Here is a 12,591-nt window from a genome sequence, read left to right as displayed (position 1 = left end):
ACATGCCTGGAGTCAAAACAGTCACACAATTACGCCTACTCAAGCATCACTGATGGGTGTGAGTGCCACTGTTTGCTCTTCAGCCCTTGATGCACTGACCTTCAAATTGCTGACTGCCATTGTGTGTCTGTACCACCGACCAATTTCTTCAAGGATTTGGGAAGGAGCTTTTTTTTTCAAACAAATTGTCTCACACAACTTTAAAATAAGCCACAGGTGGAAACCACTGAGACAAAGTCTATGCTTGGTAGTGAATCAGGCACTGAAGATGAACATTAAAGGCCGACAAACCAGTTTGAACAATCTCATGGCTCGCAGCCTATTTCCTGAGACAATGAGAGTCAGTTGCGTCATCCCAGGCCCATGGACACAGTGTGTCCACCATACATCTTGACAATAGCCTCAAACCCACACCCCAGGGGAGAAAGAAAGATGCCTAATACAGAAAGGGGAAGAAGACAAGAAAGGCAGCTGTCTCATTTTCTGGATGACTGAGAGAAAAGGATGAAGGGAATCTGGAGCAGCCAGCTGGATATGGGATGAACAGATCTTGTGAGAAGAGGCAGGGCTGCTCAGAATCTCATAGCTGCCCAGACAATGTTAAGCAAGTGTGATGGATAATAGGGGAAGTACAGTGCATTTTAAAAATTATTTTCTTGTCCTTGATTGTTGTTCCATAGTAAGTTGAATCGAGGTAAGATTTGATTAAATCTGTTGCTCTATATGTACTTTTGCTCGCGTAAAATAAAGCAGTTGAATGATATTTATCAGGCCTTGTCTCACTGAGCACTTCAGCCCTGCTTTGGAAGGATTGAGAAAAGGGACGTGTGGAAGACACTGCTCACAGCTCAGATCACACGCAAGTTTACACTGCTCCCTTTTCATTAGATATCGGGCAATATGACACACATTACTCATGGGAAAGTACTCCAAAACCTCGAACAGTGCCAAATATTAATGTATTCTTCTATACCTGATTGTGGATGAAGTCAACATTTCCAGAGAGGCATTCCTTTAAGTTAACTATAACTCCATCTGGTGTTGCTTTGTTCCTCTTGCAGCAAGCTTCTGGAACCTCATGGTGAGGGTTTAATATAATGAACTCCAAGGTGCGCAAGAAATCCTTTGGACCACTCACTCCGCAGCATTCAAACTGAATCACAAAGACACAAAATGTTATCATTGGTTATTCTTTTGTTAAAAGCATTTAAGCAATATTTAACCTTGGTTTATTTCTGGATAGTTGGTTTGTGATGCAGGGTGAAGCCAACAGCGTGGGTTCAATTCCCGTATCGACTGTGGTTATACATGAAGGCCCCGCCTTCTCAACCTTGCTCCTCGCCTGAGGTGTGGAGACCCTCAGATTAAAACACCACCAGTCAGCTCTCCCCCTCAAAGGGAGAGCAGCCTATGGTCAGCTGGGACTCTGGCAACTTTACCGTTACCGAGAGTTGCTAACTGAGGTTGAATGTTTTTAATGACGCTTTCATTAAGAGTTTTGATCTGCACTTTGACCCGGTTGCTATGTGAGAACTGATGCGCGATTAAATCACTCGGGAGGCGAGATTGTACCCGGGAAATAAAGGCTTTTATTACTAACAAGAATGGAGCACACTATATACAATACAATCCCAGACTAAAGGGTCACCAGGCAGTGCAGTGACCTTTATACTTCCCCAGGTAGGCGGAGCCAACTGGAGTGTACCACAGAACAACATCAATAGGTAGAACAGCCCAACCCTAACCCCAACAGTGACAACAGTAACATATCTACAAACACCCATAGTACTGGCCATCCATGGCTCAGCACTCATAGTGGTAACCAACTATGGTTCACCACATTCACCCCTCCTTTAAAAACAAAGGCCGGCGGGGCAAAAAAAACAGAACAACTGTTCATATATTCACAAGTTCAGTCGTATTGGAGGACCGCACCGTCTCTGCGACCTCCTCAACACTGGCAGTAACGCCGGTTCTGGTAACCGTGGTGACCTTCTCTCCAAGGCGGTGTCCAGTGACTCCTCCAGTTCCTCACGAACAGGTGGACCACGAGGTGGCGACAATCTGCTGGACTCGAGCACGCCTCGAGGTGGTGACAATCTCCTGGACTCAGGCAAGCTGTACACGGGAGTAAGAGGATTAAGTGGTGGTCCCGATACTGCCCGCGCCGTGTCAGGAGGGGAGATAAGGGTCAGGGGGTCCCTAACTAGGGGTGTGGGAGCGACTGGAGTTTTCAAGTCCCCTGCAGGCGCCAGATCTCTAATAGAGACCGTGTCCTCTCGCCCGTCAGGATATGCCACATAGGCATATTGAGGGTTGGCGTGGAGGAGATGGACCTGTTCAACCAAAGGGTCGGACTTGCGGGTCCTAACATGCCGCCGCAGGAGGACAGGTCCTGGGTACATCAACCAAGACGGTAATGAGGTCCCAGAGGAAGGCTTCCTAGGGAAGGAAAACATCCTCTCATGTGGAGTAGCGTTGGTTGCCGTACACAGGAGTGAGCGGATGGAATGGAGAGCATCAGAGAGTACCTCTTGCCAACGGGAGACTGGAAGACCTTTAGACCTCAACGCCAGTAAGACAGCCTTCCAGACTGTAGCATTTTCTCGTTCAACCTGTCCGTTACCCCGAGGGTTGTAACTCGTAGTTCTACTTGAGGCAATCCCTTTTGAGAGCAGGTATTGCCTCAAGTCGTCACTCATGAATGACGAGCCCCTATCACTGTGGATATAGCTGGGGTAACCGAACAGGGTGAAAAGATCCCGTAATGCTTTGATAACCATGGCAGCGGTCGTATCAGAACAGGGAATGACAAAAGGGAATCGTGAGTACTCGTCAATCACATTGAGGAAGTACACGTTCCAATCTGTCGACGGAAGGGGGCCCTTGAAGTCCACACTCAGTCTTTCAAAAGGGCGAGTGGCCTTAATGAGGTGTGCCCTGTCAGGTCGGTAGAAGTGCGGTTTGCATTCAGCACTTACCTGGCAGCTTCGGGTTATGGACCTGACATCCTCCACTGAGTAGGGTAGATTCCGGGCCTTTACGAAATGGAAGAGCCGAGTGACCCCCGGATGGCAGAGATCATTGTGGAGGGCCTGTAACCGATCCTCCTGCACACTTGCATATGTTCCACGCGACAGGGCGTCTGAGGGCTCATTGAGCTTCCCCGGATGGTACATGATATCATAGTTGTAGGTGGAGAGTTCGATTCTCCACCTCAAGATTTTATCATTTTTGATCTTACCCCGTAACGTGTTGTTGAACATGAACGCCACGGACCGCTGGTCCGTGAGCAGGGTGAATCGTTTTCCCACCAAGTAATGGCGCCAATACCGAACGGCCTCCACAATGGCCTGGGCCTCCTTTTCCACCGCTGAATGTCGAATTTCAGGGCCTTGGAGGGTGAGAGAGAAAAAGGCGACGGGCCTACCCGCCTGGTTAAGTGTGGCGGCCAGGGCGAAATCAGATGCATCACTCTCCACCTGAGAGGGGATGGACTCATCAACAGCGTGCATCGTGGCTTTCGCGATGTCGGCTTTTATCCCTTCAAAGGCTAAGCGAGCCTCTGTTGCTAGGGGAAAGGAGGCAGACTTGATGAGCGGATGGGCTTTGTCCGCATAATTGGGAACCCACTGTGCATAGTATGAAAAGAAGCCTAAGCATCTTCTCAGTGCTTTGATGCTGGTGGGCAAGGGAAGTTCAAGGAGGGGACGCATACGGTCTGGATCAGGGCCAAGGACCCCGTTTTCCACCACGTATCCGAGAATTGCTAGGCGGCGCTTGCGAAATATGCACTTCTCCCTGTTGTAGGTCAGATTCAGGCGAGACGCAGTGTGTAAAAATCTAAGGAAGTTGGCATCGTGGTACTGCTGGTCATGGCCGCAGATAGTGACGTTATCCAGGTACGGGAAGGTAGCCCGCAGCCCGTTCTGGTCCACCATTCGGTCCATTGCACGCTGGAAGACCGAGACCCCATTCGTGACGCCAAAGGGAACCCTTAAAAAGTGATAAAGACGACCATCCGCCTCAAAGGCCATGTATTTTCGGTCCTCTGGGCGAATGGGGAGCTGGTGGTAAGCTGACTTCAAGTCAATGGTGGAGAACACCCGGTACTGCGCAATCTGGTTGACCATGTCAGATATGCACGGGAGAGGATACGCATCCAGCTGCGTATATCTATTAATGGTCTGACTATAGTCTATGACCATCCGGGGTTTGTTTCCAGTTTTAACCACCACTACTTGCGCTCTCCATGGACTAGAGCTAGGTTGGATGATCCCTTCCCTGAGGAGCCGCTGAACTTCAGATCGAATAAAGATCCGAAACTCAGCGCTGTAACGCCTGCTCTTGGTTACGATGGGCTTGCAGCCTGGCACAAGATTCTTGAATAAAGATGGGGTGATTCTGAGTGTCGAGAGGCTACACGTGGAGCGCGCTGGGCAATTTGGAGGCTGCAGTGCTCCCACTGAAAGTGGAGGGAGTGGCCCATCGTACTGCAGGGTTACACTCCTCAGGTGGACCATAAAGTCTAGTCCCAGGAGTATCGGAGCACAAAGGTGCGGTAACACAAGGAGCCTGAAGTTCTCGTAAACTGTGCCCTGCACCGTCAGGTTGACCACGCAGCTCCCTAGCACGGTAACAGACCGGGACCTCGACGCCATCGAAATTGTCTGTCTGACAGCCCATACTCGGAGACCGCACCGTTTCACAGTGTCAGGGTGAATGAAGCTCTCCGTGCTCCCGCTGTCAAACAAACAATGAATTTGGCATCCATTTACCTCTATGCCCATCATGGACTTGTCGAGTCTGCGAGGCTTGGCCTGGTCCAGGATGATTGATGCCACCGTTGGGTCTTGGGTGCAACTGCAGGCAGCTGAGATGGTTGATGATGATGACCCCTGCTGGTCGTCTGCGGTCGATGCCGACCAAAATGGCTGCGCCCATGGATCGCACGTGGTTGGTGGCGCTAAAAGTGGCGGCCCCTGCAGGTCGCACGTGTCTTGCGTCTCCGTCGTCAGGAATGGCGGCGCTCTGGAATCGCACGTGGTGGAAGACCTCGAAGACGCTGGAGACAAGGAGACAGGCTCAGGAGGATCACACGCCGCGCTGCTATGCTTGGAGGGTGGTTTGGTCCTGCAGACTTTGGCATAATGCCCTTTCTTTCCACGCGCGGAGCACAATACCGTTCTAGCTGGACATCGCTGCCGAGGGTGTTTCGCCAATCCACAGAAGTAACACCGCGGGCCTCCTGGAGCTGCCGCCGTCATCAGGTCCGAGGTTGGAAAAACAATCGCGCAGTTTTCCGGAGCCGCTGAATAAAGTTGAGTCGGTGGCTGTACTTGCCACGATGTTCCCACGTGGTCGGTGGGGTACGTTTCTAGACTTCTGGAGGCCGTTTCCATAGCGTCAGCCAATTCTACTGTCTTAGCGAGGTCTAGATTACCTTGCTCTAGCAGCCGAAGGCGAATATATGACGAGCCGATTCCCGCCACGAACGCATCTCGGATCAAGTCGTTCGTATACTGGGCCGCCGACACTGGCTTGCAGTTGCAGGCTCTGGCTAGCTGCTGAAGTTCACACAGGTACTGTTCTGTCGTTTCGCCGGGCTGCCGCCGTCGAGTGGCTAGAAGGTGTCGAGCATGGATCTCGTTTGGCGGTTTGCTGTACCGTTTCTTAAGTAGTTCAATGGCCCCTTTGTAGTCTTGGGCATCGCGGATTGATTAATATACAGTGTCGCTTACCCTCGCGTGGAGGACCCGCAATCTATCAGCGTCGTTTTGAATGGCTGTTGAGGCATCGATATAGTCTTGAAAACACTTTAACCAATGGTCGAAAGTGTTCGACGCTCCTGCCACACGTGGATCTAAAGTAAGCCGATCGGGTTTCAACATTTGCTCCATAGTTTTTTTTTTCAAAATTTTGTTAGTAATAAAATTGATGCGCGATTAAATCACCCGGGAGGCTAGATTGTACCCGGGAAATAAAGGCTTTTATTACTAACAAGAATGGAGCACACTATATACAATACAATCCCAGACTAAAGGGTCACCAGGCAGTGCAGTGACCTTTATACTTCCCCAGGTAGGCGGAGCCAACTGGAGTGTACCACAGAACAATATCAACAGGTAGAACAGCCCAACCCTAACCCCAACAGTGACAACAGTAACATATCTACAAACCCCATAGTGCTGGCCATCCATGGCTTAGCACTCATAGTGGTAACCAACTATGGTTCACCACAATAGCTCTCTTCCCTTAAGGTCAGGTGTCAGAGTTCACAGCTCACACCAGGAGTTGAGTTGATGTTACAATGTGGGATTTCAGAATTGCCATGCTGTCATCTGTTACAACAAGGTTCTACTTGCTTGTTCTGCCGAGGTTAAAGTTCAATGCAGCTGTTGGGAACCAGCCATTATCTGTGTGTCCCAGTTAGCTCCTACACCCAGTCAATCCCAAAAGCAGATTGCTTATTCATCCTTTAGTTGCTTGTCGAATGTTGCCACACAACCAGAGTGACAGCATTTAAAGTAATTCATTGTGATAAAGTGCTTTTTGATGAATAAGGAACACAAATGTTGCACTATTAATTTTAGAGTAAAGATAGGGAACAATGATTATGATGATGTTGCTCAACTTACGAATTAAAAGAGCAAAGATCCCCCCTTGTTCCTACCCACCCATGTCACACAATTGCCCCTTTAAAGGCTATTATAGACAACCCACACCATTGTTCCTCATAGGCATGTCAAGTGCTAGCATTTTTAAAAACTCCCTTCATCCTTTTGGTGGTGCTCTTAAATTTATGCTTCCTGGCTGCTGACGCACTGACCAACGAAAATACTTTTCCTCCAGGTACCTTAACAAAACCTTTACAAAATGCAGTGAAACGGAAAATGCTGGATAAACTTATCGGCACTTGTGGACAGAGAAACAGAGTTAACGACTGCTGTTCTCCTGAATTGGGACTAAGTGCCCACACCTGGAGGGTTTCAGCTGTCATTCGCAGCTGGGATAGGTGCTAATTTATTCATATTGAACAACCTGTGGGCCAGCCCCGCTGCTGTGAGACCAGACCGCAATTTTTAATGGCTGTCTGATCTCCATGCTTGGAGACAGGCCCCTACACTGACCAGGGGAGCAGCACCAACCCCTTACCAAAGAGGGTCATCTCCCCCCACCCCACCCACAATAGGTAACCCCCTACACCACATAGGCATGAGGGTGACCTGACCTGACCTCACCCCCTTCACTCAGCCCCCCTCAGATCCCACACCCGCCTCCCCCGCCTCAGGTACCCCACTCAGCCCCCTCTTCTCTCAGACCCCCTCAGCACTCAGATCCCCTTCACCGTCAGATTTCCCCACTCAGCCCCCTTCAGGCCTTCAGTTGGTAGTGCTGACAGTGCTCTATCCCTGGCACCCTGGCACTGACACCCTGACCTAGCACCTTGGGGGTTCAAGGAGTAAGGTCTAGTGGCTATTTGCCCCTCTGCTGCTGCAGAGCAAGGGTTGCTCAAGGGTCCTGGGGGTTGAATTCTCCACTCTTTGCTGGGATAGGGGTGTTGTGGCTAGACTGCCCTTTCTAGCCCTGGAATACCTGAAGACCACCCTTGGCAGCCTTTTGATCAACATCCGCTTTCTTGCCTGTCAGCTATGAAAATTCTGAAGGTCACTCTAATCTCGTTCCCCCCCACCCCCCCCTCCCAACCCCCCGCACCACCCCTTCGCCCCCGGTAGGATTTTTAAATCATTGCAACACTCTATTCTGCAGCACAGATTTTCCTTTCTCCATTTCAGAAGCTGCAGGTATGAGCAGACCCCTTTGAAGTCCTCTGATAGAGAGGAGATGTCAATTTAAAGTTTAAAAGTTTATTTATTAATCACTGCAATGAAGTCACTGTGAAAATCCCCTAGTCACCACACTCCGGCTCCTGTTCATGTACACAGAGGGAGAACTTAGCACTGCCAATTCACCTAACTGGCACACCTTTGGACTGTGAGAGAATACCGGGGCACCCAGAGGAAACCTATGGAGACACAGAGAGAACGTGCAAACTCCACACAGACAGTGACCCAAGCCGGGAATCAAACCCAGGTCCCTGGCGCTGTGAGGCAGCCGTGTTAACTACTGTGCCACCGTACCACCCTCACCTGGGGCTGGGGGTTCTATTCTGCACAGCTGTGCATTCAGCCCCAGTGTATACACTCAAGTTTGATTTGAAGTTGCTGAGGCTTTTTATCATGTTGAAATTGTTGAAATCATCTTTGCACACGAAAACTTTGATCTGTAACAAATTCAACATGCAGTGCCTTGTAAAAGATTCAGCTGTGAGCTCAATGGATTTCTATCATCTTCCAGCTGCCTGTTTTTATTTTCCTTCATGGTTGAATGCATCTCAAGTACCTCATTGGTCCTAACTGCAATGTTGACGGAGTCTGATCCTGATTGGCAGCTTGTCGTTTAACTTTTTCTTTTGCAAACCATTTCTTGGTGGTTTTTTCTCGACCCTCAGGGTCCAACACGCCAGGTCCTCGCTTGTGAGGACCTGAATGAAAGCCCATCCAGTGCATATCCTGCTGGGAGGTGGATGAATAGCGAAGGCCATTTGACTCGGGCTTCAAGCTCACTAATTAATTTTACAATATTGAATCGAAATATGGATCAGGTTCCCACCTGCTATGAGCGGAACCCAATCAAGCCTACTGCCCGGCTTTGGATAATCGCAACGGGTTTGGCAACTGGTGCAGAACCCGTTTTTCCACCAACTCCCGATTTTCTGGACCATTGTGATATTTACCAGGAAGTAGCAGACCCAGAGAATACTCCCCAGTGTTTCGAGTCTGGGTGACCCTTCTACAGAATGATGTTGTTGCAGCCCACACTTGATGCCCAGTCCAGCCTACCACTGATACCTTTGTTTCCTCAAATGGGGCAGCACGATGGCACAGTGGTTAGCACTGCTGCCTCACAGCTCCAGGGATCTGGGATCAATTCCGGCTTGGGTCACTGTCTGTGCCGAGTTTGCATGTACTCCCCCGTGTCCGCGTGGGTTTCCTCCGGGTGCTCCGGTTTGTTCCCACAGTCAGAAAGATGCATTGCTTAGGTGCATTGGCCATGCTAAATTCTCCCTCAGTGTACCCGAACAGGCGCCGGAGTGTGGTGTCTAGGGGATTTTCACAGTAACCTCATTGTGTTAATGTAAGCCTCCTTGTGACACTAATAAATACATTTTTTTAAAAATTCTTCCCACAGTCCAAAGATGCGTGGGTTAGGTTGATTGGCCATGCTAAATTTCCCCTTAGTGTCAGGGGGATTAGCAAGGTAAATACATACGGTTCTGGGGATAGGGCCTGGGTAGGATTGTTGTTGGTGCAGTATTGATGGGCTGAATGCACTGTTGGGATTCTACAATTCCTTGTGGACAACAATTTATCCTACTTGTTTGATTGGATCATATCTGAAAGTGAGGGAGTCCCACATTTCATAGAGAACAGCTCCTTATAATTTCCAGTTTATACAATAAACTATTACAAGGGGCCATGCTGCAGATTTGAGAATAAGGTAACAAGGATTCTGTTCAAATTAAACCATAGAATCCTAACAGTGCAGAAGGAGGTCATTTGATCCATTGAGTCTACACTGACTCTCCGAAGAGCATCCCACCCAGGCCCTCCACTCCGCCTTATCCCCATAACTCCACACATTTACCATGGCTAATCAATCTAACCCGCACATCTTTGGACTGTGGGAGGAAACCAGAACACCCGGAGGAAACTCACATAGACACGGGGAGAATTTGCAAACTCCACACAGACAGTCACCTGAGCCAGTCCCTGGCGCTGTGAGGCAGCAGTGCTAACCACTGTGCCACTGATCAAGGTCGCTAGCTCCAACGCACTCCTCTCTGATGATCTCAATGCATTCTACACCCGTTTTGAGCAAGAGGTCAGCGAGAGCACACCCTCCACCCTGGAACCCTGGATGAATCTATATCTGGGGTCACAATTGCAGGTGTCAGAGCAGCCTTTTCGAAGGTCAATCCACGGAAAGCGACAGGCCCGGATGGGATACCCGGATGAATACTCAGATCCTGCGTGGATCAGGGGGTATTCACAGCCATCTTCAACCTCATTTTACAACTATCTGAGGTCGCTATCTGCTTCAAGAAGACGACCATCATCCTGGTGCCTAAGAAAAGCCAAGCAGCGTGCCTTAATGACTATCGGCTGGTCGCTCTGACATCCATCATTATGAAGTGCTTCAAAAGGTTAGTCATGGCACGAATCAATTCCAGCCTCCCGGACTATCTGGATCCACTACAGTTTGCCTACCACCGCACCAGGTCCACAGCAGACGCCATTTCCTTGGCCCTGCACTCAACCCTGGAACACCTAGATAACAAGGACACCTATGTCAGACTCCTATTTATTGACTACAGCTCAGCCTCCAACACTATTATTCCCATGAAATTCATCTCCCAACTCTGTGGCCTGGGCCTCGGCACCTCCCTCTGCGACTGGATCCTGAACTTCCTAACTCACAGACCACAATCAGTAAGGATAGGCAACAATTAACTAAATGGAAAAGAATTACAACATGCTACTGTGCAAAGGGACCTGGGGGTCCTTGTGCATGAGACGCAAAAACCCAGTCTGCAGGTGCAACAGGTGATCAAGAAGGCAAATGGGATGTTGGCCTATATCGCAAGGGGGATGGAATATAAAAGCAGAGATGTCTTGCTGCATCTGTACAGGGCATTGGTGAGGTCGCAGCTGGAATACTGTGTGCAGTATTGGTCCCCTTATTTGCAGAAGGATATATTGGCCTTGGAGGGAGTGCAGAGAAGGTTCACCAGGTTGATACCGGAGATGAGGGGTGTTGATTATGAGGAGAGACTGAGCAGATTGGGTTTGTACTCGTTGGAATTTAGAAGGCTGAGGGGAGATCTTATAGATACCTATAAAGATAATGAAGGGGCTGGATAGGGTAGAGGGGGAGAGATTCTTTCCATTTAAAAAGGAAGCTAGAACTAGCGGGCACAGCCTCAAAGTAAAGGGGGGTCAGTTTAGGACAGAGTTGAGGAGGAACTTCTTCTCTCAGAGGGTGGTGAATCTCTGGAATTCTCTGCCCACTGAAGTGGTGGAGGCTACCTCATTGAATATGTTTAAATCACGGATAGATAGATTCCTGATCGGTAAGGGAATTAGGGGTTATAGGGATCAGGCGGGTCAGTGGAACTGATCCACTTCAGATCAGCCATGATCTTATTGAATGGCGGGGCAGGCTCGAGGGGCTAGATGGCCTACTCCTGCTCGTATTCCTTATGTTCTTATGTAACACTTCCTCCATGATCATCCTCAACACCAGTGCCCCACAAGGCTGTGTTCTCAGCCCCCTACTATACTCCTTATACACCTATGACTGTGTGGCCAAATTCCCCTCCAATTCGATTTTCAAATTTGCTGACGACACCACCGTAGTGGGTCGGATCTCAAACAATGATGAGACAGAGTACAGGAATAAGATAGAGAATCTGGTGAACTGGTGTAGCAACAATAATCTCTCCCTCAATGTCAACAAAACAAAGGAGATTGTCATCGACTTCAGGAAGCGTAAAGGAGAACATGCCCCTGTCTAAATCAACAGGGACAAAATAGAAAGGGTCGAGAGCTTCAAGTCCAGATCACCAACAACCTTTCCTGGTCCCCCCCATGCTGACACTATAGTTAAGAAAGCCCACCAATGCCTCTACTTTCTCAGAAGACAAAGGAAATTTGGCATGTCAGCTATGACACTCACCAACTTTTGCAGATGCACCATAGAAAGCATTCTTTCTGGTTGTATCACAGCTTGGTATGTCTCCTGCTCTGCCCAAGACCACAAGGAATTACAAAAGGTCATGAATGTAGCCCAATCCATCACGCAAACCAGCCTCCCATCCATTGACTCTGTTTACATTTCCCACTGCCAGCATAATTAAGGACCCATGCACTCCGGACATTCTCTCTTCCATCTTCTTCCGTCGAGAAAAAGATACAAAAGTCTGAGCTCACGTACCAACCGACTCAAGAACAGCTTCTTCCCTGCTGCTGTCAGACTTTTGAATGGACTTAACTTGCATTAAGTTGATCTTTCTCTACACCCCAGCTATGACTGTAACACTACACTCTGCACTCTCTCATTTCCTTCTCTAACAACAGTATGTTTTGTCTGTATAGCACGCAAGAAACAATACTTTGCACTGTATATTAATACGTGACAATAATAAATCAAATCAAATCAAAGATCATTCTGTGTTGTTTAATCACACCAAGAGGCAGAAACAATTGTGCAACTCTATTTTTTCATGGATTGAACGCAAGACCTCACATGTGCCACACATGTAGCTTTACCAATGGGCTCTGACTTGGATTAAGGTTCAAATCCACCTTCTGCCTTGCAATGAATGTCCAACACGGAGTTAAATAAAATGGGAGAGGGACATCTGGCTGCTTTGTGAGGCTGAGATTTGGGGAAAAGAGTGCAATACTGAAAATAAATAAATAAATCCAAGAATCTTTCATTTGATATTCAATTCCCTCTTTGAAACGA

The 12,591-nt window shown here is 48.7% G+C and overlaps 1 protein-coding gene across 1 annotated transcript in view; it reads right to left on the bottom strand.

The window, feature by feature from the left end:
- The window catches only part of LOC144486825 (tetraspanin-18-like), a 33,066-nt gene that overhangs the window by 6,168 nt on the left and 14,307 nt on the right, over positions 1-12,591 (bottom strand). The window contains exon 6 of the mRNA XM_078204839.1: positions 974-1,153. Coding sequence (XP_078060965.1) covers positions 974-1,153 — 180 coding nt within the window. The remainder of the gene's footprint in view (positions 1-973; positions 1,154-12,591) is intronic.

Source organism: Mustelus asterias, unplaced genomic scaffold (assembly GCF_964213995.1).
Source record: "Mustelus asterias unplaced genomic scaffold, sMusAst1.hap1.1 HAP1_SCAFFOLD_476, whole genome shotgun sequence".
Classification (NCBI taxonomy): Eukaryota; Metazoa; Chordata; class Chondrichthyes; order Carcharhiniformes; family Triakidae; genus Mustelus; species Mustelus asterias.
Note: the sequence above shows the minus strand (reverse complement) of the source record. Positions and strands in the feature narration are given on the sequence as shown.